A 25,329-nucleotide genomic window follows, 5' to 3' on the forward strand; every position below is an offset into this window, starting at 1 on the left:
ACTACTTTATCTAGGACAGTAAAGTCTTTTTATGAAGTGTCTCAGGGATCTTAAATATCAGTTAATTGAATAATCAATTAATTGCATTAATTCTTATTGATTACTCGACTATTCTATAGTCCGTGGGCGTGGGGCCGGCAGCCAGTGCAATCTGGCCCCACTCTCAAGAAGCCCCCTGCTATTCCGTGCTACTGCCTCAATATCAGAGGCAGCAGCTGGCCTGCGAGGGGAGCCAGTTTAAAAACTGATACAGAGTTTAAAAACTGATACAGTGCAGGGTGGCAACAGACCCTGTCCAGGGGGAATCTGAGCTCCCGGATCTGGTGTGAGCCAGAACTGAGCCAGACTCTCTGCCCACTTGGCTCCTAATACACTTTAAATGCAGAGTCACAGCAGGGGTAGGTCTCAGACCTAGTGCAAGCTGGGACTGAGTCGGGCTGCTGGCCGGTCTGCTAAAAAATTTACTGGTGGGGAGGGAAATGCGTGTAGTTTATTGCATTAATCTATAAGCTTTTTCTTATTGGTTAATCGACACCACTATTACATCCCTAGTCTCAGTAGGATGTATGTAATGTCATGTTACAGTATATTTGAGTTCAGGGAGACTAAGGGCACATCTAGAATGTTTCGTTATTTCAGGATACTGGAAGTATCCCGAAATAGCAACGTCATGTCTTTAAAAGCGCCTGCTATTTCCTGAAAGATTAAGAGATTTGTCGGAATAGTACCTTATTTTGAAATTCGGTGCTGTTTACATAGCGCAAAATATCAAACTAAGCTCTTTCGACCTAGACTCGGAATAGGCTCTGCAATTTGCATAGCGCAAATTGTGTAGCTTATTTCTACAGAAAGGTGCTGTCTAAACACACTCTAAGAGAACAGTCGAGAAATAGTTTGCTTGTATTGCTGTGCTGTCTTCCAACATGATGGCTCCCTGATAAGCATAGAGAATAGCATATGCCAAAGCAGTGGTGGGCAAGCCTTTTGGTCTGAGGGCCACATCAGGGTATGGAAATTATATGGAGGACCATGAATGCTCTCGAAATTGGGGTTGGAATGAGGGCTCCAGCTGGAGATGCAGGCTCTGGAGTGGGGCCAGAATGAGGAGTTCAGGGTGCAGGAAGGGACTCCAGGCTAGGACTGAAGGATTTGGAGGATGGGAGGGAACTTTGGGCTGGGGCAGGAGTTTGGAGTGCATGGGGGAGGGGGAGAGGGAGAGGAACTCTGGCCCAAGGGAGCTGTCGGGTTGGACCCTGTGGATAAGGTGGGCAGTGCATGGAGCCCTCTGGCTGCCCCTACATGTAGGAGCTTGCTGGAAAGGGGACATACTGTTGCTTCCTGGAGCCATGCGGTGCCACAGCATGCATGGAGCAGGGCAAGCCCCGTATCCCGCTGCACAGCCGGAGCTCTCGAGGAACGGATTAAACCGGCTGAGGGGCCAGATGCCGCCTTTTGTGCTAAGGGAAAATCAGAGTGGTGGGGAAAGGAAATGGATCTTTGCGCTGTACTTCAATTTATGAGCAATGCTAGTATTAGTATTTAAAGAGAATGGTTACAGTGGCTGCTGCAGAATAATACTGGCTGGCTTTAACAGAGCTGTTAAATGTGCATGTTTGTTTGTTTTTCCCCTCCCCCTCCATCTTTGAGTGTATTGCGTCTCTATCTGCTAAGTAGCTTCTTCCAGAGACTGACCCTTGTGCTAGCTCCTGCCACTATTTGCGTTTTAAGTATTCACTGAATACTCAGATCAGTTATTTGGTAGCAAGTTTAATACCGAAAGCATGGATCTGTCACATCCTTTTTAGTAATTGAATCAAACTGTACCCAGCACCATTTGCCATCTTTTGTTACAACAGCATTTGACTGGAGATGGGGGGGAGGCGGGGGGCGGCGGCATTAATTTTTGAAGGGTGGGGCCACTTCACAAATTTCAAAAGTGGCCTTGGGCAGAAGGGGCGGGTCCTTGGAGGGGGCGGGGTTGAGAGCTATCTTACTAGCAGCTATGCTTGGCCTGGAATGGACCTGGAGCAGAGGGGAGGGTGCTGGGGGCAAGTGTCCTCCCAGAGGTGACTGGGGTGGAGGCTTAGAATTCACATAACATGGCTTGCAGCTCCAGGCCCCTCGGCTAATCTGTTGCCTGGCAGCCACCCAGCAGGCATGAGCCCTTTAAATAGAAGATGTTAAAAAGGCTCGCACATCCGGGCTCCCTAGCAATGGGATAGAGGCACCAGGAGCTGCGAGCCCTTTTAACTGTTTCTATTTAAAGGACTCTTGTGTTCCCGGTGGTTGTCAGGCAACTCGTTGCCCGACAGGCGTGGGGAAGCTGCGAGCCCTTTAAGTAGAAGCAGTTAAAAGGGTTCGTAGCACAGTGCCACCAGCGCGTTGCTATGGAGCCAGAGACTTGTGAGCCCTTTCAACTGCTTCTATTTAAAGGGCTCGCGTCTTCCCCGCGGCTGCTAGGCAAGACACAGGGAGGACGCGAGCCCTTTAAATAGAAGCAGTTGAAAGGGCTCACTCGTCTCCGGCTCCCAGGCAACGCGCTAGGGGGCGGGGGCCTGGAACTGCCTCGCAGGCTGGATCAAAGCCCTAGGCAGGCTGCATCCTGCCCTATGTATCCTACAATTTCTCAAAAAGCCCCCTCTCTCCGCAGCAGCTGGGGCCAGGTGAGAAGTGTCTCTTCATGGCCACTGCAGCTCCGGGTGTATGTCCCCTGGCTGGGGCCAATCCAGGTTTGTCTACTCCCTGCGCTCCCCAGCCAGAGTGAGGAATGCAGCAAACTGCACTTTCCCCTTGCTCCCTGATGAAACAGCCAGCAATATTCCTGTGTGTCCCCCTCCCACTTGCCTCCTTAAAGAGCACCTGGGAGGATGGGGGGCTTAGCTCTGGGGCAGTCCTGGATGGGGGAGGGGAGGTGCCCTCAGCCACCCCCTTTCTCCTGCATCATGATTCTCTTTTCTGTATGGTTTTATGAGAAGCAATCCCATTCCAGACACATCCTGATTTCCTGGCACCATCAAACCCTTACCTTTCTTTAAGTTATGCTAAGAGGAAGTGGTATACCAAATGTGGTGGTTCTAGCTCTTACTGTTTAGGAGGCATTCTTGAACAGACAGGCAAACTCTCTCAAATATATAGTTTAGGTTGGAACCCTCTGGTCCAGCACCTTGTGACCTGACTGGTCCCAAAAGAGGGGATTTATGGACCATGGGAAGTACCTCCCTTAATGGCCTGTCCTGTCCCACTGCCCTGGGCCAGGGCTCCAGCCCAGCTCTGCTGCTGCCGCATCAGCCCCCCAGGACTTTCTAGCTGCCACCAGCTCAGCTGCTACTGGGGCCAGAGCTCTGCAGCCACCTGGCTCCACGGCTGGGACCAGAGCTCTACAGCCAACACCGGGGCTGGAGGGCCAGGGCCAGAGCTCCCTGGCTGCTGCTGCTGGGGCTGGAGTTCCCCGGCTGTGGAGTTCCGGTCCCGTTCTGGCCCCAGCAGCCAGGGAGCTCCAGCCCCGGCCCTCCAACCCTGGCCGTGACGCTAGGCAGCTGTGGCGCTCTGGCCCCAGTGGTGGCCAGGGAGCTTCACAGCTGCCTGGCTCCGCACGTGGGGCTGAGGCTCGTGGCGGAGCTCTGTGGCCAGGGCCAGAGCTCCCTGGCTGCTGTGGAGCCCAGAGCTTCCTTGCCACAGCTGGGCTGGAGCTCCCTGGCCTCTGGGACCAGAACTCCCTGCCACGCCCCCTGATTCAGGACTTATGGATGTGAACAATTAGTCAACTCGCCAGTAAGCAAATGTTTATCGGATAATTGACACACTAGCTCCCCCCCCCCCCACTCCGCTACCTCTATCAGAAAGAGGCAGTGGTCCAATGGTCCGGCACTCCTGATAGTCTGGAACCCGGAAGTGCTCCAGGCAGCCGGACAATTGGAGCTGCTTTGCTCCCAGTTTCCCAGAGTCAGCCGCTGGTCAGCTTCAGCAGCGGCTGACTTGGGGATGCCTGGGGCAGAGCAGCTGGGGTTCTGCCAGGTTGGTCCCTTAGCGCTGTGGAACCAACCCGGCAGCACCCCAGCTGCTCTGCCCCAGACTTCCCCAGCTGGGGTGCTTCCGGGTTGGTCCAGCAGCGTCGAGGGGCGCATTCCCCCCCACTCCATCCCAGACCCCTCACAGCCCCCCTCTTCGGATAGTCCGGCATCTCTGATAATCTGGCACCCCCTGGGTCCTAAAGGTGCCGGATTATCGGAAGTTTACTGTAATTAGTCAATCTCCATCTTAGTTTAATTGTTTGACCAGGAAAATGCTGTTTCAACATGAAAAGGTGCAAAATCACAACTATTGTTGGCCTTGCTCCTGTTTTTTGTATGCCTGCTTGATATGTCACTAAGGAAAATGGAATAGAGGAGGAAAAGCCCTATTGGATTCTATCTATTCTGTATGCCTTCAGAGATCATTGGAGGATAATTCCCTACTGCATGTTCTGCATTGCTTTTGTGCAGTCCATTTTGTTAAAATGTGCTTGTTTGGTCCATCTCATTATACAACTTTACCCTGTGTAGCACATAAGTGTTTGATTGAAATAAGATATTTTTCAGTCTTCTGCAGGCACTGGCCATCTTGTAAAAAAAATTCATACTTTATTCTCATTCCTACTAAGAGAGCACAGTGTCACATCTTAATCTGCTCATCCTCTTGCTATAATATTATCTTGACTTCACTTTTTTTTAAATAAAAGTGATTAATCTGAAGATGGAAGGGCCTATTAACATGTAGGACATCTACTTTTTTCACTCCCAATTCCCTATTAACAGAGGATTGTTGGATACATAGTCCCATCGTATTTTAAATGTCTCAAATGGTGGGACTGCCACTACTTCCCTTGGAAAATATTGCTATCTAAAGATTAACAATTTTTTAATCTGGGCCTGAAATATTTACCAAAGCTCACCCAGTCAGAGGCTGTTGCAAAAGATGTGTCCCTCCAGTGAGGTGCATGTGAATAAAGGCCCAGTCCTAAACTGCTCAGTCTCTTCTTAGCCTCTGGGTAATAAGTGTCTGGAAAAATAAGTCATCTTCCTTCATTATTAGAAGGACGGAAGGAAAAAGAAACTTTCTCTTTTGCTTGCTTAAATTGCACTGTCTTCTCATTGCTACCTGCAGCAGGTTTGGAGTTGGGAAGGAAGTAGCTTTATCCCGTCCTCCTGACCTTGATTTCTCAAGTCCTCTTTCCTCATGAAAAGTTCCAGAGCTCCCTGCTCTGTTTTCCAAAGCAGACACAGGGAACATTGGGCTGTTTTGTTCCAATGTTATGTTGTTTATAGATTGTAAATAGCAGCCATGAAACTGAATAGAGGTGTGTAGATTTCAACCGTCCCTGCTTGAGAGAACTCATCCTAGCTCATGGCTGGGCAAGAGGCAGCCCAGAGGCCAGTTCCAGCCCGCCTCACTCTTAGATCTGGCCCAGGGACTGCATCTGGCTGCTTTCTATTTATATCCTGCTGCCCATGTCACCAAATTTCCAGGCGGTGGCTCAGACAGCAGGATCCTGTTTAAATGGCGCACAGCTCATGCTCACAGTGCTACCCCAGCAGGGGCGAGAGCTGCTTTTAAATAGCCACAGTAACCCCAGGTGGCTGCCAGGCGATGCAATAGCAGCAGGACCATGAGCCCTTTAAATTGCTGCTATTTAAAGGACTCTTAGTCCCCAGCCCCGCTGCTACCATGTTGCCTGGAAGCTGCCCGGGCTTGCTGCGGCTGCTTAAAGGGCTCTTGGTCATGGCGCTATCCCAGCAGGGGCTGGAACAGCAAGCCCTTGAAATAGCTGCAGCAACGCTGGGTGGCTGCCAGGCAATGCGATAGCGATGGGGCCAGAAACTGCAGGGCCTTCGCTGTGTTCTTATTCAAAACCTCCAGTCCCAGACAACTCTGGGGGAGAGCTAGTCTCCAGCCCCACCCCTCTTGCCCCAGGCTTCACTCCTTCAGGGAAGGAGGGAAGCCAGCCCATGACCAGTACCAAAATGCATTAAGTGCCTCCTCCCCCCCACCCCCCGCAAAAATGATTGCCCACTCCATCCTCACTGACCAGCGATTTCTGCTTTTTGTCTGCAGAGTCCAGGAGATGGTACTGCATCAGGTCACTCCAAAAGGGTTTTCTTTGCAACCGTAATTGTTAAAGTTGTCTGCCTTAAATTTTATTAAATGCTACATTTATAATTATTATTTCATAGGATGCATAGCGAGGCTCGAGTGGCAGCACAGGCTCTCTGCTGTGTGGGAGAGGGGGGAGGCTGAGCTTCCCCCTCCCTACCTTGCTAGGGGAACAGCAGCTCAGTGATGTGCTGTCTAGAGGCTTTCCCATTGACCCACCAAGGGGAGTGGTGGGGGTGGGGAGTCAGTGCTTTGGAACAACAAGGGGTGCAAAGCCTGATAAGCACCTCCCCTCATGCCCAGAGCCACACACCCCAATCGCCCTCACTCACATCCTCTCCCTCTGCCAAGACTCTGCACCCCAGCTTGCTCTCACACCTTCTCTTGTCCTGCCCCCTTCCCCCGGGCAGACACCCTACTCCCAGCCTGCTTCTGCACCTTAGCTCCCACCGAGACCTTGCACTCTCTTGCCCAGATCCTGCACCCCCATCCCTATCCCACTTATTGGCAGCTCTGTCCTACACACCGAACCCCTCAATTTTGTCCCCACTCTAGTGTCTAAGGGGATCCACACATCCACTAACCCTGGAACCCCAGAAAAGTAAATCTGGCCTATGAGAAGCCCTGAACCTTATTCTTCCCTGTCCCTTTCTCTTGCCCCATGGGGCTGGAGCACCAGAGGAGTGAGGTATCTCATTTGGGGGCCACATCTGTGAGGTTTGGGGGAGTTTGGAGTTTTTTTTGCTTGTCACTTGAGTGGTCCCCAACTGATTTTTCTTTGGATCAGTGGCCCAGATCCTAAAAAGGTTCCCCACGCTTACCATAAATAAAAAAAATTGAAATTTTGTTGGACATAAATTAATACTGTATTTAAAATGAAGTTTGATAAACTAACATGAGACAATTAAAATGCTTAATCTGTTAATAATTTAAATTAAACCATTCTCCCTAACTGCAGCTAGGGATGTTACATTTAGTTTAATCAACTAGTCGACAAGCCAGGGAGCTTCAGCGGGGTTAGCTCCCAGCTCTGCTGCAGAGGTGCAGTGTCTTGGGACTGGGTGTGAACCAGGAATCAGCTGATTCCCAGCTCTCACCTGGTCCCTGCTACCCTCTACTCCCTGCGGAGATGCTCCTGGAGGGAACCGGCTCTTAACCTTGTTCCCCGAGCCCCGGCTCCTGCTCCCTCCCTTGCTGTCTCAGAGGCAGCAAGGGGGGGAAAGCGACTAGTTGAGGGACTAGTCGACTATCCAATAAGCTTCTGCTTATAGAATAGTCAACTAGTGGATGAGTCACTTACATCCCTAGCTGCAGCACTAGTAAAATGGCTTGGGCACAATTATGTAACTAATGGTGAGTTTCCATTAGCAACTGGTGGCCCACGCAAATGGTTGCATTAAGCCAGGTGGACCACAGGTCAAAAAGTTTGAGAACCACTGCATTAGAGACGGGTCAAAATAAACAACCCATTTTTGACCTAAAGCTGTTCAAAAAGTATAGCATTTAGAAGTTCTAGGTATATAAAAAACCCAGAAATATAAAGTTAACTTCCTAAAATAACCTTATTAGTAGGGGTGCTAAAATTGATTACTATGGTAACAGTGTATCTTGCTAAAAATCTTAGCGGCTACTCGGTTACACGTGCTGCGGGCTCTGCTGCAGGCAGTGAAGCCTCCGCTCTGGGGGTGGAGCAGGCAGCCCATGCCCACCTGGCTCCTGGTGAGGAGGCTTCGCGGTGGCAGCAAAGCCACTTCCCTGGGAGCAGAGCCAGAAGCCCTTGCCTACCTGGCGAGGAGGCTTCACTGCCCTGCTCCCAGAGAAGCCGCTTCCCTGGGAGTTGACTGAGTGTAGCTGCTAAACAGATGCTTAACGGTTAAACAGTTACACTCTAAGGGTATTTCTACACTACCACCCTAGTTCAAACTAGGGTGGTTAATGTAGGCAACCGGAGTTGTAAATGAAGGCCAGGATTTGAATTTCCAGGGCTTCATTTGCATGTTGCCGGGTGCCACCATTTTTAAATGTCCGCTAGTGCTGACTCCGTGCCCGTGGCTACATGCGGCACGAACTAAGTAGTTCGGATTAGGCTTCCTATTCCGAACTATCTGTACACCTCGTTCCACGAGGAGTAACGGTAGTTCGGAATAGGAAGCCTAATCCGAACTACCTAGTTCGTGCCGCGTGTAGCCGCGGGCACAGTGTCAGCACTAGCGGACATTTAAAAATGGCGGCGCCCGGCAACATGCAAATGAAGCCCGGGAAATTCAAATCCCGGGCTTCATTTGCAACTCTGGTTGCCTACATTAACCACCCTAGTTTGAACTAGGGTGGTAGTGTAGACATACCCTAACATCCCTACTTATTAGTCAAGAATTAGTGATTTGTCTGATTTTGTAGATTATAAGGCCAAAGGGGGCTGTTCGGGTCATCTAACCAGGTCTTCTAGTCTGATCAGCAGTATAACACCAGCAAGAGGATTTGTCGTTGAATCTTTTTATGCCACTGTCAGCTAGATTGATGCACGGAGCTCTCTTATCAAATTGATATTCCTTGTTAGATACTTATAAATTGTCACCCTTTAATCTTCTCTTTGATTTCAAGTTAGCGTGGCAAGATCTACTTGCCATGGTATCTGTTTTCCGTACACCCATGTTGATTAATATTCATTTTATTATCCTCCTCTAATTCTTTATTAAGAGTCCCATAACAGCTGTTCCATTATTTTGCCCAGAATTGATGGCTGGCTGACAGATTTACAATTACTCAACTCATCTTATTTATCCTTTTGAAATATTGAAATAAAATTACTTTTCTTTTGGAACTTCCCCAATGTTCCAAGACTTATAGAAGATCATTAACAGTCCAGAGAGCTCCTTGGCCATTTCTTTTAGTTTGACACATGTCTTAGTTACTATTGAAATGGAATGTTGTTCTATCCCCATAATAAATACATCACTGGACTTTTTTCCAAATATAGAACAGACACATTTATTGAATGCTTTTGCTTTTTTTCATTATTGATAATTGTGTAATTTCCATCTAATAATAGATCAGTGCCATTGTTAGGATTCCTTCTGTTCTGAATGTACTTAAAAAATCTCTTTTTCTCCTTAATTCTCATGACCATAAAGTTCTCGTTGTGTCTTTTTGCTTTCCTTATCAGCTTTCTACAGTTGCTAGTTTCCAATTTTTATTCATTAATGTGAACTTCCAATTCCCTCTATTTATTAGCCAGGCTCCTGTCATTGGTATATAAGCAATTTAAGAATTTATTTTCTTCATGTTCTTTGGTTTCTTGATATTTTGTTCACAACATCTTGATTTTGTGTTAAATGAATATTCACTTGTTCCTTCTTTCCAACCTCTTTTGTTCTTCGTTTAAAGCTCTGCCTCATCTAAAACATTGGTTCCCCTTCTATGAGGTGAAGGCCAGCACAGAAAGTAGACCAATGTTCCTTAAAACCCAAACCACCTTATGCCATTTACCTAGCCAGCAGTTCACTTCCAAAATCTTGAGCCTTCTGTTTTCCTTCGCTTGTGAGACGAAGGATTACTGTGATGATCACTTGGACATTCTTCATCTTCAGCATCTTTCACAATTCCCTGAAGTTATTTATAAGCTGTGAAGTGTCCCATAAAGCAATGTCATTAGTGCCAATATGCACGGAGACCAGTAGGCCCTTGTCTACTTACTGCTTTTGTAGAACTTTCTTTCAAAGCACACCAGGGAACTTTTAGCACACAGCCACATTGTACACATGGACTGAGTTAGTGCATAGCACGTAAGAGGTCTCTTTCATCCTACCTTGCTACACACTAATAACACATCATTTAGACATGCCCTTAGTACAGAGTCCCCAAAAAGGATAGTTTCTGTTTCTTGAATGAATAGAAATCTTTATAGGTTTACCTTTTATTTTTTTAAACAAGTTGGGCTGAGTGTGTCACAGGTGTGTCATGCTCACTACTCTAGTTAATTCAACCAGTTAGTCTCAACATAACCATTCAAATCTAACACAGCATGTAGATGGTATCATGAGCTTTCATGGGCACATCCCACTTTGGTTGTGCCCATGAAAGCTCATGATACCATCTACATGTTTTGTCAGTCTTTAAGGTGCAGCTAGACTATTTGTTGTTTATTTTTTTCCAGTTACACACTAACACGGCTACCCCTCTGAAGCATTCAAATCCAGTTTTTCACATTGAGAAAATGAGAGAAAGCTGAGAACAGGATTTACCATAATCTTAAAGTAGGTGTGTGACGTGTCCTCTTTTAGTTGATGCTTGACAAGGAATAATACTGAAGTTTGGAAACCCAGAGAAGTAAATCTGGAACATTCTATGTCAATTCTATCAATATAATGGAACATAAATTTTATTTTTACAAAACCACTAGTTGCCTTTCCATTCCTTTCTTTTAATAAAAGAAAATTAAAATTCTGCAGAAACATCCCACATTCACTGGGGGAAATTTCTTTCTAGCTGTGGAAAGTGACACTTTCACACTGTGATATTAATAGTCTTGATTGCCCTCCCTAGAATAGGAGCAGAAAAAAGACCATTAAAATGGTCCTCTGATACTCCTCTCTCTGCTGCTTTTGTCTTGCTTGATTATGTCATCACCCAAACAAAGCCTCATTAGTCCTGTTGAATGAGTTTAATGCTGAGAGAGAGAATTGTCAGCAACAGAATTGTCAGCAAAATTTCCTTTGTAGGATCTTGTATTAGTTGTAGTAATATAAGGGTGAGGGAGACTGAGAGCTCAGTGGGATTTCTAGGTTCCTGGTTGTGTTTGCTGGTATGGTAGTGGGGGGGGGGGTAATCTTCCAATTTGGAAACTGGGCTCTTCTGGGTACTGTCCTGTGTAATGTCTCCACAGCGTAGCTCTTACATCTTCATATTCACAACTAGCTGCATTTTGTGGGGCTTCTTGGCACCTCAGTATTGTTTCCAGTTTCAGGTCACAAAGTGTAGTTGTTCCACGGTGCAATTGCTAGTTCATGCTTGCAGTTCCTAATGAACAGGATTGGAGGCTAGATCCTTATTGTAAGGGGGAGGTAAATCTGTTTTCTGTAATGTTGTGTTCTCCCTCTATGGGAATTAAAGGATATTCTTCACATTCTGGAATAGTGCAGTATTGCAAAAGAGCAAGCTTTATGGCCTCTCTTCAGATTCCAATCTCAGGTTTTTCAGTGCTGGGTAGGAAGCCACCAGCTGACCAGTGACCGGTGATTGACTGAAGGCAAAAGGGACTGTGTGTGGTGGACAGGAAAGAAAATGCTTGCATTAGAGGGGAGCTGTAGTGCCTCCCAAAACGTTTTCCTGTTGAATACTACGTACTGAATGCTCTAGAGCAGTGTTTCCCAATTTTATTTGGCCACGGAACCCTTTTCAGAATTTCAAGAAACCCCTAGGATTGTCAAGAAGAAAGGAAAAAAAAAGGGGGGGGGGGAGTGGGACCCACCAATTCATGAAAATCACATTCCTTCCCAAGGCTCCCCACCCCTTCCTTGAGGCCCCATTGTCTCTGTTCCCCTCCTCTCCATCACTTGCTATCGGCAGCCCTTATACACTCTCACTGGGTTGAGACAGGAGATGCAGGCTTTGGGTTGGGAATGAGGGATTTGGGTGTGGGAAAGGGTGAGAAGTGCAAGCTCTGGGAGGGACTTTGGATGCAGAAGAAGGGGATGTTGGCTCAGGGAGGGGGCTCCAGGCTCGGGAATGTTGGGCTCAGGTGGAAGGTTGGGGTGCTGAGCAAGCCACAGGCTTGTGGATGTGAGGGTGCTGGAGTTTGGATTGGATCTGTGAAGGGCTTAGGGCTAGGAGGCTGTGAGTATGATGGGCTTAGGACACAAATTTGTGATGTGTGGATAGTGCAGGAGTGTTGTGGCAGAAGACTGGGGATGTGAGGGTGCAGGAATTTGGGGATGTAAGGCTCAGGACAGGGGAGTTCCAGTGTATGATAGGTTCAGATTTGGAGTCAAGTGGTGCAGGAGTGTTATGATGCTGCAGTAAGATGGGAGTTTGGCCCCAATTGGGGACTTGTTGGCCATGCTTCATTTTGAAATAAAATGTCACACTCAGAGTTTTAGCATTGTTTTTATTGGGGAGGGGAGGGGAACATTTTGAGTCAAGGGTCACTGACCCACAGAAAAGTCAGTTGGGCCCACACAAGTGAATGCCAAAAAAAAAAACCCCTCAAACTCCCAAGCCTCATTAATGTGGTCCCATCTGTGCTGGTGGAGCTGGGGACAGTGTGGTGCTGGTGCAGATGGCAGGGTGCTGGGGCCAGGGTCATGGGGTGGGTGGCAGGGTGCTGGGGCTAGGGACTGGGTGCTGGGGACAGGGGACAGTGTACTCGTGGCAGAGGGGGTGTCTGGGCAGGGGACAGGGGCAGCTGAGAGCAGTACCTGGCAATCCTGCAACACCCTGGGTTCCAGAAAGTTTGTGACTGCACTTGGCGTCTCCAAATAGCTAGTGTGTGCACTGCCTGAACAGCAGGGGCTGTTGCACCCCAGCAACTTACTTTTGTGATGCCGTTCTGCAAGGTGAGGGAGGGTGCGGGGGGTCCCAGGGCAGAGAGTGCTGCCTGCACAGTTGGAACTGCACAGGGGTCTCCTGATCTCCTCCTTTCCCCACTCCCTCACCGCACAGAAAGGCCGTGGAACTAAGTTGCCGGGTGCCACAGCCCCAGCTGTTCAGGCAGCACGAGCTGGCTCCTTTGGGGTGGGAAAGTGCTTTGTGCCCTGCTGTGGGTCATGTGGGGTCACCCTGTCCGGCACCCCCTAGTGTGCTGGCCAGGAGCAACTGTTCCCTTCTGCCCCTGCCTCACTTATGCCTCTGCATCACCAGGGAGGAATAGGGAACAAGTGTGCTGTTTCTTTCAGAAGCTGGCTAGCCGGCTCTCTCTTTCAGAGGGGCGGGGAGTGCCGGCTCCTTGTGGAACCCCAGGGTTCTGTGGAGCACTAATTGGGAGACACTGCTCTAGAGGGATGGCTGTACTTCATATTTAATGTTTTGGTGTGAGTATGATCCTGTTTAACTTCTGTGCCGGGAACATAATGGAGCAAGTAATTAAGGAATTTATCTGCAAACACCTAGAAGACAATCAGGTGATAGGTAACAGCCAATATGAATTTATAAAGAGCTAATCATGTCAAACCTATCTGATAGCTTTCTTTGATAGGATAACAAGTCTTGTGGGATAAAGGAGAAACGGTGGGCATGGTATACCTAGACCACCTTAGTAAAGCATTTGATACAGTCTTGCATGACTTTCTTATCAATAAACTAGGAAAATACAACCTAGATGGGGCTGCTATAAGGTGGGTGCATAACTGGCTGAATAATCATTCTTAGAGAGAAGTTATTAACAGTAGACAGTCATGCTGGAAGGGCATAATAAGTGGGGTTCCGCAGGGCTCTGTTTGGGGACCGGTTCTGTTCAATATCTTCATCAACAATTTAGATATTGGCATAGAGAGTATGCTTATTAAGTTTGCAGATGATACCAACCTGAGAGGGGTTGCAAGTGATTTGGAGGATAGGATCATAATTCAAAATGATCTGGACAAATGGGAGAAATGGTCTGAAGTTTAATAAGGACAAATGCAAAGTACAGGCAGTCCCCGTGTTACGTACAAGATAGGGACTGTAGGTTTGTTCTTAAGTTGAATCTGTATTTAAGTCGGAACTGGCGTCAGCCGCTGCTGAAACTGATCAGTTTCATCCGCGGCTGAATCTGGATGCCAGTTCTGACTTACATACAGATTCAACTTAAGAAACCCAGGCATCCCCAAGTCAGCTGCTGCTGAAACTGATCAGCGGCTGATTCCAGGAAGCCCGGGGCAGAGCAACTCTGCCTCGGGCTTCCTGTAGTCAGCCGCTGGTCAGTTTCAGCAGCGGCTGACTTGAGGACGCCTGGGGCAGAGCAGCTGGGGTGCTGTTGGGTTGCTCCAGTAGCGCGGCTCCTTGGCACTACTGGAGCAACCCAACAGCACCCCAGCTGCTCTGCCCCAGGCGTCCTGATTCAGCCAATGCTGAAACTGACCAGCAGCGGCTGAATCAGGATGCCTGGGGCAGAGCAGCTGGGGTGCTGCCGGGTTGGTCCGGAGCGGTGCTGCAGGACCAACCCAGCAGCCCCCAGCTGCTCTACCCCAGGGGTAGGCAAGAAAAGCCTGGTCTGCTGGGGGGAGGGCACTAGCTGCACCCCCTCACCCCCAGCAGACCAGGGAGACGGGGGTGGCGGGACCGCCCAAGTCCTCCACGGCTTTGCTCCGTCTCCCTGGTCTGCTGACCTGGGAGATGCGGAGCAAAGCCGCAGAGCACGCGGGCAGCGGGACAGTCCAGGCGCGCCGCAGCTGTCCCACTGCTGGCATGCTCTGAGGCTTTGCTCCCCATCTCCCTGGTCTGCTGGTCAGACCAGGGAGACGGAGAGCAAAGCCGCGGAGCACGCCCTCAGGGGGACAGCCCAAGCGCGCCCGGGCTGTCCCGTTGTGGGCATGCTCCGCGGCTTTGCTCCTGTCCCCCTGGTCTGCTGGGGGGGTCCAGCAGCTTTGCTGGACCCCCCAGCAGACCAGGGAGACCGGGAGAAGCTTTTCTCGCCCCGGAGGACACGGCTGGCGACCCGCCGCCCGTGAGCTCTGGGGCGAGAAAAGCCCCGTTCGTAAGTGCAGATCCGACATAAGTCGGATCCGCGTAAGTCGGGGACTGCCTGTACTCCACTTAGGAAGGAATAATTTGTTTCACGCATACAGAATGGGAACCAACTGTATAGGAAGGAGTACTACAGAAAGGGAACTAGGAGTCCTAGTGGACCACAAACTAAATATGAGACAACAGTGTGATACTGTTGCAAAAAAAGCAAACCTGATTCTGGGATGCATTAACAGAAGTGTTGTTAGCAAGACACAAGAAATGATTCTCTTGCTCTACCTTTTGCTGATTAGGTCTTAATTGGAGTATTATGTCCAGTTCTGGGTACCACGTTTCAAGAAAGATGTGGACAGATTGGAGAAGGTCCAGAGAAGAGCAACAAAAATGATTAAAGGTCTAGAGAACATGAGCTATGAAGGAAGACTGAAATAATTGGGTTTGTTTAGTTTAGAAACAGAAGACTGAAAGGGGACATAATATCAGTTTTCAAGTATCTAAAAGGGTGTTATAAAGAGGGAGAAAAAAATGTTCTCCTTGGCCTCTAATGATAGGACAAGCAGTGGGCTTAAATTGCAGCAAGGGAGGTTTAGGTTGGACATTAGGAAAAACTTCCTAACTGTCAGCGTAGTTAAACGCTTGAATAATTTGCCTAGGGAGTTTGTGGAATTTCTGTCACTGGAGATATTTCAGAGCAGCTTGGATAGACATCTATCAGAGATGATCTAGACAGTGCTTGGACCTTCCATGAGAGACTGGACTAGATGATCTCTTGAGGTCTCTTCCAGTTCTAGTATTCTGTGATTCTTTTACTAATAACCAGTCTTGTTAAGTAGCTGACTCCTTATTGTTCAAGCCAAAAACATCAAGATGGTTTTTGGAGATGTGCATCAGCACAATAACCATAATTCACAATGAAATTTGCCTAAAATTAGGTCTGGCTGCTAGTCTCAATCAGCAGTGGAACTCCTGATATTGTTGCACAAAGGTCAAACATGACTTGTCTGTAGTAACCTTTTGATTATTGTTGTAAGTCTTGTTCCCCATCACCTAATGGGAAAACATTCCCACTCACAGCTTCCACTATTTCTGTCTTTCTCTCTGATTTTCCACAAAGAACCTAATGGGAGGTAAAAGGTATTAGCTAATGACTATAAAACTGGTACTATGTGAGGGAACTACAGGTCAAATATCCTTCACTTCCTATCCTAAACTTCTGTATGACATTGCTGTGACAAGTACATTGTTAAAGAATGCTGTTTCATTAACTTATGGCAATTTCTAAGTGAAGGATTTACAAATACTTACACTCTTGCAAAAATTTTGTTTTGCAGTCCTGGAAGGAAACGAGATTTTTCCCCAGTCCCTTGGAGCCAGTACTTTGAAGCTATGGAAGATGTTGTGGTTGAAAATGAAAATGGCAAGGATATATCCTTTTTTTTTTTTTTTTTTTTTCTTCTAGACTGAATTCTTTGGGATCTCAAGGAGCTGGTGGTATTATGTAGTTTGGAGCTTATCAGGAATTCTTTACTTTTTTTTTTATTGTTCCATCTATAACTCTACTGACCCAGGCAATGCCTATGTGTCAACAATTAGGTTGCAGAGGGAAAATATCTAGAAAGGTTGGATTCTTGGTATTGCTTTCTCACCTCTGTTAATATTTGTTCATTCAAAACCAGTGTCATAAGAACATACCTAGGTAATAGTGTGTTTAATACACTAGCAATTTTCCTCTGAAGATGTGAGATCAAATTCTATCTTTGACATACGCATGTGTGCATACTCACATCCACGCACACAAGTTGACTGTCAGTTTAGTTCATGTTCCTGAAATAGCCACTCTTCTAGTGAGGATTTGTCAACATCGCCCAAGAACCCCCATTTTTTGGTGCAGTTATGGTCTGTTCAATCCAGAGCATGACAGGGATAACACAAGGAGCTACAGGCAGGACTGAGGCTCATTGGCACCCATGCAGAGATGAGAGAGGTTTCACGAACACCATATTCACTAAGGGAAAAACATTCTTTCTGCTATGAAAGAAACCAAGCTCCTCTTACTCATTACCTGGGATGAGTGATGCCTTTTAGTAATGTACCACTAGCTGCAAGTTAATTGGGAATGGGGGAGTTTGGCAGAGTCGCAGATGTTCTAACCCAGCAAGGTAGGTAGAGATAATACAGACTATCGGAGGGGTAGCCGTGTTAGTCTGAATCCGCAAAAGCGGCGAGGAGTCCTGTGGCACCTTAGAGACTAACTGAAGTGTAGGAGCATAAGCTTTCATGGGCAAAGACCTGCTTCGTCAGATGCATGTGGTGGAAATTTCCAGAGGCAGGTATAAATATGCAGGCCAGAATCAGGCTGGAGATGACGAGGAGGATCCAATCAAGGAGGATGAGGCCCACTTCTAGTAGCTGATCTGGAGGTGTGAATTCCAAGAGAGGAGAAGCTGCTTTTATAGTTAGCAAGCCATTCACAGTCTTTGTTTAATCCAGAGTTGATTGTGTCAAACTTGAAGATGAACTGTAGCTCAGCAGTTTCTCTTTGAAGTCTGGTCCTGAAGTTCTTTTGCTGCAGGATGGCTACCTGTAGATCTGCAATTGTGTGTCCAGGTAGATTGAAGTGTTCCCCTACAGGTTTTTGTATGTTGCCATTCCTAATATCTGATTTGTGTCCATTGATTCTTTTACGTAGGGACTGTCCAGTTTGGCCGATGTATATAGCAGTGGGGCATTGTTGGCACATGATGGCATATATTACGTATAGCATATGTAGACTGTATATCTGTATAAAGCCACATACTCACACCATCCCTTGCAGAACATCCTGACATGTTAGCTGTTATCTTCCTCCTCACCATCCCCTTCCTCCTCCTCAGGGGCCATCATTCTGTACAAACCTAAAGCTGAACAGAAGGTAGAATTGGATCTTTTTTGTGTAAGTAAGTCGCAAAAAAGTGTTGACAATTTTGTATGTGCTGGGAAGGGTCTGTGAGGTGTCTTAATAGCTTGTTTCTCATAATTATATTAAGAAACATTGTCCTTAACTGTTCATACACTTTTCGAATTTATAAAAGTGGATCGGAGGGCCCTGTCTTACTATTGTTGCATGGAGGAGGCCATTCTGCTCTCTCCTGGGCTGTGTTCACTGTAAGTTGATGGAAGTAGAACTATTTACATACACTTGTGTCTTCCACCCCTGAATAACTTGAAAATATGAAACCCTGCTAATCATGCAAAAGATAATTTAGAAAGCTTTTCTTACCTTGTTATCGGACTATGTAACTCATGCAGTTAGACACTTTACCCTGTTTAAATCTGATATGCTAGGATCTCGCTCAGTCACAGTTAAACCATTTTTTCACCAGACTGATTCCACAAATAATGGGAAGATGTTATGGACAATCTAATGGAGAGGAATAATTTTAAGCCATTTTACTTGCGCCTTCACTATATTGATGCTGCATTATAAACAGGCTTGAATATTAACTCAGAAAACCTCAGTGGCTGAAACCCAACCTGATGTTGTGTCAAGGGGAGCAAGTTTCATGGCTTAACACTTTCCCCCTCCAACACATTTTTATATAAAAAGCCTACAGGGGATAAACCCAACCAAGACTTTTAACCCAGCAACTTCAGTTGTGGATCTTGTGCCTCCTAGGTGGATCTCTATCTCTTGATCTAATCTAAGGGTTTTATAAGACAACTTTTACTGAGGCATCTGTGAACTACATAAAAACCTGAAACAGACCAGATACATACAGACACATGCAGTTTCACCGAGGTATTGGCCCTTTTGTAGTTGACTATCACAGACAACTGGATATTATGAATAAAGGTCCACACATGTAATGGGAATGAACAAATGAACAGTTTACTGTACTCAGAAGCAAGCATTTCTCAAAGTCCCAAGATCACTGTAGAATAAATCAGAGTTCATGCACCTAGCCATAAATCATCTTAGAATCATTGCTAAAAGGGAGGTATTAAGTAGGGAGCCACACTGTGATTTGACAGGTGAGGTTAGTTCTTTTACATATATAGCCTCAGTTGACCCAAATCTTGTCAAATAAAGTTTGACTTCAGATGTGGGGCAAGTGTTTTTCATTGAATTCTGTGTTACTACTTGCTTACCAAGCTGGGAAGGGGTCGCAAGTGCTTTGGTGAATAGGATAATAATTCAAAATGATCTAGACCAGGGTAGGCAAACATTTTAGATGGGGGGGGGGGGGGGGGGAGTGCAATTCAGAATTTTTTTTTTAAGTAGCCTCGTGCTGCCCTGGGAGGGTGGGGCCAGGACCCTTCCATGGTTCTCCACCCACAAACCCTGATTGGCCTTGGGGTGGTGGGAGCAGTGAAGTCTTTACCACCCTTCCCTCCTGAGAGCTGTTCCTTCTAGGTGCCTGAGCCCCTGGCAGCAGGAGGAGAGTCATGTGCTCCCCCTGCCCCGAGGTCAATCAGACCTGAGGGTGGGAGAAGTGTGTGAAGTCTCTCGCTGCCTGTCCCCGCCCTGCAAAGGGCGTGTGGCACTTAGTCAACCCTGGTGGTTGACTCTAAACACTGCGCACCCTGGCAGGGAAGGAGTCTTCACATGCTCCCCTGTCCCCGGGTCCTGATTGGCCTGGAGGTGGGGGAGTGACAGGGCATCCACGGGCCAGATCAACCCGCTTGGCAGGCTGGATGTGGCCTGCGGAGGCCCTTTTGCCCACCCCTGATCTAGCCAAAGGGGAGAAATAGTTGAGGTAAATAGGATGAAACTCAATAAGGACAAATGCAAGGTACTTCACTTAGGAAGGAATAATCTGTTGCATACAAAATGAGACATGACTATGTAGGAAGGAGTTCTGCAGAAAGGGACCTAGGGGTCATAGCTAAATAAGTCATCAATGTGACACTGTTCCAAAAAAAGCAAACATGATTCTGGGATGCTTTAATAAGAGTGTTGTAAGCAAGACACTAGGGGTATGTCTAGACTACAGGTTTTTTTTTAAATGGCCTTTTTTTCGAAAAAACTTCCTCTGCGTCTAGACTGCTGCCGTGTTCTTTCGAAATTAAATCGAAAGAATGCAGCAGTTTTTTCGACCACGGAAAACCTCATTTAATGAGGAATAATGCCTTTTTTCGAAAGTGCTCTTTCGAAAATAGGCGTTATTGAATGCAAACAGGGCTTTTTCGAAAGAGCATCCAGACTGCCTGGGTGCTCTCTGCGTCTTGTTTTTTTGAAAGAAGTGGTTGCAGTCTAGATGCTCTCTTTTGAAAGAGGCTTTTTCAAAAGATTCTTTTGAAAAAGCCTCTTTCAAGAGAGGCTTGTAGTCTAGACGTACCCAAGAAGTACTTCTTCCACACTACTCTGCACTGATTAGGCCTCAGCTAGAGTAGTGTGTCCACTTCTAGGTGCCACACTTCAGAAAAGATGTGGAGAAATTGGAGAAGGTCCAGGGAAGAGCGACAGAAATGATTAAAGAATGACCTATGAGGGAAGGTTGAAAGAATTGTTTGCTTAGTCTGGAAAAGAGAAGACCCAGAGAACATGGTACTGCTTTCAAGTACCTAAAAGAGTGTTAAAGGAGGAGGGAGAAAAATTAATCTCTGATGGTAGGATAAGGAGCAATAGGCTTAAGTTGCAGCAAGAGAGGTTTAGGTTGGATGTTAGGAAAAAACTTCCTAACTGTAAGAGTGGTTGTGGTATCTCCATTATTGGAGATTTTTTAAGAGCAATTTAGATAGTGCTTGATCCTGCCCTGAGTGCAAGGAGCTGGATTTGATGGCCTCTTGAGGTTCCTCCCAGTTCTATTCTATGATTATTCTATTCTTGTAGAACACTAGTCACTAGGATATATGACTCATTCAGCCTATGCTAATTTAACACCACCGTAGTGTATGAACCACTTGCAAATTCTAAAGTTAAACTAGCTTTGTGGTTTTTTAGATGGGGGGGGGGGAGAGGAGTTAAACACTAAAATCCAAATTCACACTTTTTTCTTAAGCATTGAATGAGGTGGCCCTCTTAATTGCAAGCAATTAATTCCATCCTTTCCTAAATTCTACTTCTAATAACAGGTTTTAAAAGTGCTCTCTGTTACACCATTATGTACAACAGATCTGGAATCATTCCACCTATTTCAGTAGAATAAATTCTAGACGTACACCACTATAACTTACAATATAATCACTATCTAAGCAGTTACTAGACTTGCTAGTTAAATAACATATAGGAGTCATGCCATTTCACTGTGCCCTAGACCCACAAAGCTGTGTAGCTGGGGAAGGAACTATGAAGACAATTAATTCATTCCATTCTGCTGCCAATATCCTTGTTCTCCGTGTGTATTTTTTTAATCAAAGTGTGTTCTAAACTGCTGCAAATAAAATTAATACAAGCAGACTCTACCTACCTATTTTTCTCTCTGCTCGTTGGTTTAATAACTTACTGGAAAATGTAATGGTCCCGGATGTGTGTGTTCTTGTCTCACCAAAGAATTTCTGTTCTGGTAAGTTACGGTCATGAGAGAACTTCCCTTATTATCACATCATTTAGATTACATTGTAATTTTTAGCAGGTGACCTCATGAACTGCTGGTTAAATTAATGCTTAGGTTTTTACCATTGGTGAACTAGGGTTCCAAGTAGATTTTAAATAGTCTAAAGTATGTTTCTGGTTGTAGTCATTCTCTGGGTTGTGGCTGCAACAATTCTTTTGGATTTTGGAAAAGGAAACAAAAGGTAGTAATCAGAATGATGTAATTTTAATGGCCAGTATCTCATGACATGTTGGGCTGAAATGAATGCTCTTACCTCAAAGACAGAAAGGAATTCTCAGATCGGATAGTATACAACATCCATTTCTAGCCCTAGCGGGTATGAGATCCTGCCTTTAGTCCCTTGGTCCACAGAGTGATTTATTTGGACTTGAAACATCAGGTCAGTGCAACTGTCACTCTGCCTGTCAAGTAGGTGGTGCTGTCTTGTTCTTTTAAGGGCCTTTGAGCAGATGTCACTGCTACCACTCTAATACGATTTCAATTATTAGTTTCCCAGCACAAAAATCTGCCTTTTATTCAGCTCTGAATGCTACCTAATCAACACAACGTGTGAAATAACTTATGTAAATGGCAAGAACAAGTAATGAGGCATGATCTGATTGCAGTTGGGTGTTACTTTATAAAACATCATCATTTGTTAGTAATCCAAAGGAGGACAGAAATACTCAGTTTGGCATATTAATGTTACTGCAAAATTCCATTCTTTGAGTGAATTGAGACTATACTGTAAAGCAGCTGCTCTCGCTTCTTACCTTCTGTGAAGGCAGAACTAATTTTGGAACATGTGGAGGCTTGGAAGGGGAAGTATCACTTCTATATGTGTAATACTATTCCTGCACTTCAGTTTTTAAGAGATGTTGTAGAGTAAATTATATCCTAAGGAATTTGATTTCTTTTCTTTGAGACATGGAATGGAAATGGGAAAATAATCCTTGGGAAACACTTGGGTGCTGGTGAAAAAGAGGTGCTTTTTAATTTACTAATTAAAGATCACATACGCTAAATACTCTTGTTTCAACTTTCTCTTCGTGCCTACTCTGTGCCTCTTGTTCAGTCTAGATTCAGCACTGTCATTGGGGTGTGTAGGTGGTTTTTTTTGGACACACCGTCTTGTCTTTTGCATCTGTTGCAATGATTTATTTAATATTGTGAACCCCTTTCTTAGCTGAGATGGGGCAGTTTGCAAACTGTATATCTTTGTCCCCTCTTACAGTCTGCGATTATTAACAGGATTCAGTGTAGGATTGTGGCTTTAGATCTCAGAAGTCATGGTAAGTAAATTAGACTTAAACTCAAATTCATGTTCCAATATATTTCTTATGTATGCTTTACATTTGTATTTGTATTTGAATTAGATTTAACTGAATTACCACATCAAAAAACTGAGTTTATAGGCTACTTTTGAAATGATCAAAGCATTGCTATACAGGCAGTCCCCGGGTTACGTACAAGATAGGGACTGTAGGTTTGTTCTTAAGTTGAATCTGTATGTAAGTCGGAACTGGCGTCCAGATTCAGACACTGCTGAAACTGACCGCCAGTTCTGACTTACATACAGAATCAACTTAAGAACCCCAGGCGTCCCCAAGTCAGCTGCTGCTGAAACTGATCAGCAGCTGATTCCAGAAAGCCCGGGGCAGAGCAACTCTGCCTGGGGCTTCCTGTAGTCAACGCTGGTCAGTTTCAGCAGAAGCTGACTTGGGGACGCCTGGGGCAGAGCAGCTGGGGTGCTGCTGGGTTGCTCCAGTAGCGCCGCTCCTGGGTGCTACTGGACCAACCTAGCAGCACCCCATCTGCTCTGCCCCAGGCGTCCTGATTCAGCCGCTGCTGAAACTGACCAGCAGCGGCTGAATCAGGACCTGGGGCAGAGCAGCTGGGGTGCTGCCGGGTTGGTCCAGTAGTGCCCAGAGCGGGCGCTGCAGGACCAATCGGCAGCACCCCAGCTGCTCTGCCCCAGAGTCCAAAACAAAAGCCTGGTCTGCTGGGGGGGGGGGGGGGAGCACACTAGCTGCATCCCCCCCCCCCGCCCCCCAGCAGACCAGGGACACGGGGAGCAGAGCCTCTGAGGCTTTGCTCTGGCAAAGCCTCAGAGGCGAGGGACCCCGCCGCAGCTGCGGCTTCAGTCCGGGAGCCTGTGGTCTGCTGGGGACGGTCCCCAGCAGACCACAGGCTCCCGGACTGAAGCGGCAGCAGCGGCGGTTCCCCGCGCCTCTGAGGCTTTGCTCTGGCAAAGCCTCAGAAGTGCGGGAACCCGCCCGGTGCCCCTGGTCTGCTGGAGACGGTCTCCAGCAGACCAGGGGCACCGGAGCAGCTTACGAACGGGGCTTTCTCGCCCCGACTTCCGGGGCGAGAAAGCCCCGTTCGTAAGTGCGGATCCGACATAAGTCGGATCCACGTAAGTCGGGGACTGCCTGTATAACAACTCAGGTGGGGCCCACAAAATTAAAGCTGTTGAGTGCTGTTGTGTATCATATAGAAGTGGAAATTCCACATACTGTGTATGATGCTTCATCTCGATTCTTGTTACGTGATGGGATCAGTAGTCTTTGTGAGCCCAACTACCATGAGTGTATAGGCCAGTGGTCCCCAACCTTTAGAGGCTCCCAGAAGCCCGGGGGTGGGGCCACGCATCTGGGGGCATGCCAGGGGACGGGGATGCCCTTGCACCCGGTGCCAGCATGTGCCCTAGGGCCAGGGCCAAGGCCACCCAAGTGCCTTGTGCCGTGGGCCCGGGGCCGGCGCTGCCGCCCGAGCCGCGCGACTGGGGCAGGCACCGGCGCCACTCGAGCGCTGCGCACCCGGAGCCGGTGCGCGTCGCGCGCCTGGGGCCGGCGCCTCCCCTGTGCTGCGGGCGGGGCCGGCCCAGGTTGTCGGCAGGCGCACACAAATGCCCCGGCGGGCACCATGGCGCCTGCGGGCACCGCGTTGGGGACCACTGGTATAGGCAGCCCTCTTAGTGGGAACCTAAGGATGATCCACAGTGTTAAATCGCCAATCTATGGGCATAGTTTTCCACCTATGAACTACCATGTAATAAAGTGCAAAGCATTTTATTAGCTAATTAAAACTTTAAAGATTACATTAATTCTCAGAGAGAGAGAGAGAACTTTTTTTATAATATCTGGGCTCATAGTTGCTACTATTTAAGTCCTGGGATTCTGAAGATTTTTAATCTGCTTTAATAGTGTCCTTTTAATTTAATTTGATTTTTTGTTTGTTTTTTGTTTTTTTACTTTTCAGGTGAAACAAAAGTTAGAAATCCTGAAGATCTATCAGCAGAAACTATGTCAAAGTATGGATGTTTACATTCTCTTTAGCCATTTCAGACATTTCCAAATCTTTGTCTTTTCAAATGTTTGTTCTGTAATTCTTCTTGACTTTTTATCACGTTCAGTTTGCCTTGTATCAAGAGATCACACATGCCAATCATGTGAGGGGGTACTAGAACTTAAGTTGTGTTCCGCTTTTCATTCTGATTCACCCTTCTCTTAGATGCTCATAACTTTCTTTTCTTTTTGGGAAGTTTGAGCAGTATCAATTTAGCTGCAAGTTGAAATCATATTTCCAACAGTTGGTGCTAGATATTTCAAACTAGATTTGTTCTGTAGAGCTCACTGAAATGTAAAGCTGGTGAGGAGATTTCCCTTTGATTTAAAAGTCATGATCATTTGAAGTTGGTAATGCAGTGGACCCATATCAGAATCTTTCTCCCTTTTTTAGTCTTTTTTTAAAAAGAACTCTCTCACTTAAAACCCATCTGTAATTTAGCAGTGTTTTAACTCACTTTTTTAAAATCCCACAATTCTTTCCATAGAAAAATTTATGTAACTTCAAAACTAGCTGCTAAATTTGAATTTACTGTGCTGTTAACTCAGTCACTTTGATCATATATAGTACTAGAAGTCTTCCAGCTGCTCTCTGGGACACGGTGAGCAGCTGGTCCCTGGGGCATTTGCTTCCTCCCTGTGGTCATTCATGAGTATAACTGTCCCTTCTATCACACCTC

At 46.7% G+C, this 25,329-nt stretch overlaps 1 protein-coding gene across 1 annotated transcript in view; it reads left to right on the forward strand.

The window, feature by feature from the left end:
* PPME1 (protein phosphatase methylesterase 1) overlaps window positions 1-25,329 on the forward strand; it is a 48,422-nt gene that overhangs the window by 9,177 nt on the left and 13,916 nt on the right. The window contains exons 2-5 of the mRNA XM_075919586.2: window positions 16,119-16,212; window positions 17,839-17,931; window positions 22,537-22,594; window positions 24,564-24,615. Coding sequence (XP_075775701.1) covers window positions 16,119-16,212; window positions 17,839-17,931; window positions 22,537-22,594; window positions 24,564-24,615 — 297 coding nt within the window. The remainder of the gene's footprint in view (window positions 1-16,118; window positions 16,213-17,838; window positions 17,932-22,536; window positions 22,595-24,563; window positions 24,616-25,329) is intronic.

Source organism: Pelodiscus sinensis, chromosome 1 (genome assembly GCF_052426305.1).
Source record: "Pelodiscus sinensis isolate ZL-2025 chromosome 1, ASM5242630v1, whole genome shotgun sequence".
NCBI lineage: Eukaryota > Metazoa > Chordata > Testudines > Trionychidae > Pelodiscus > Pelodiscus sinensis.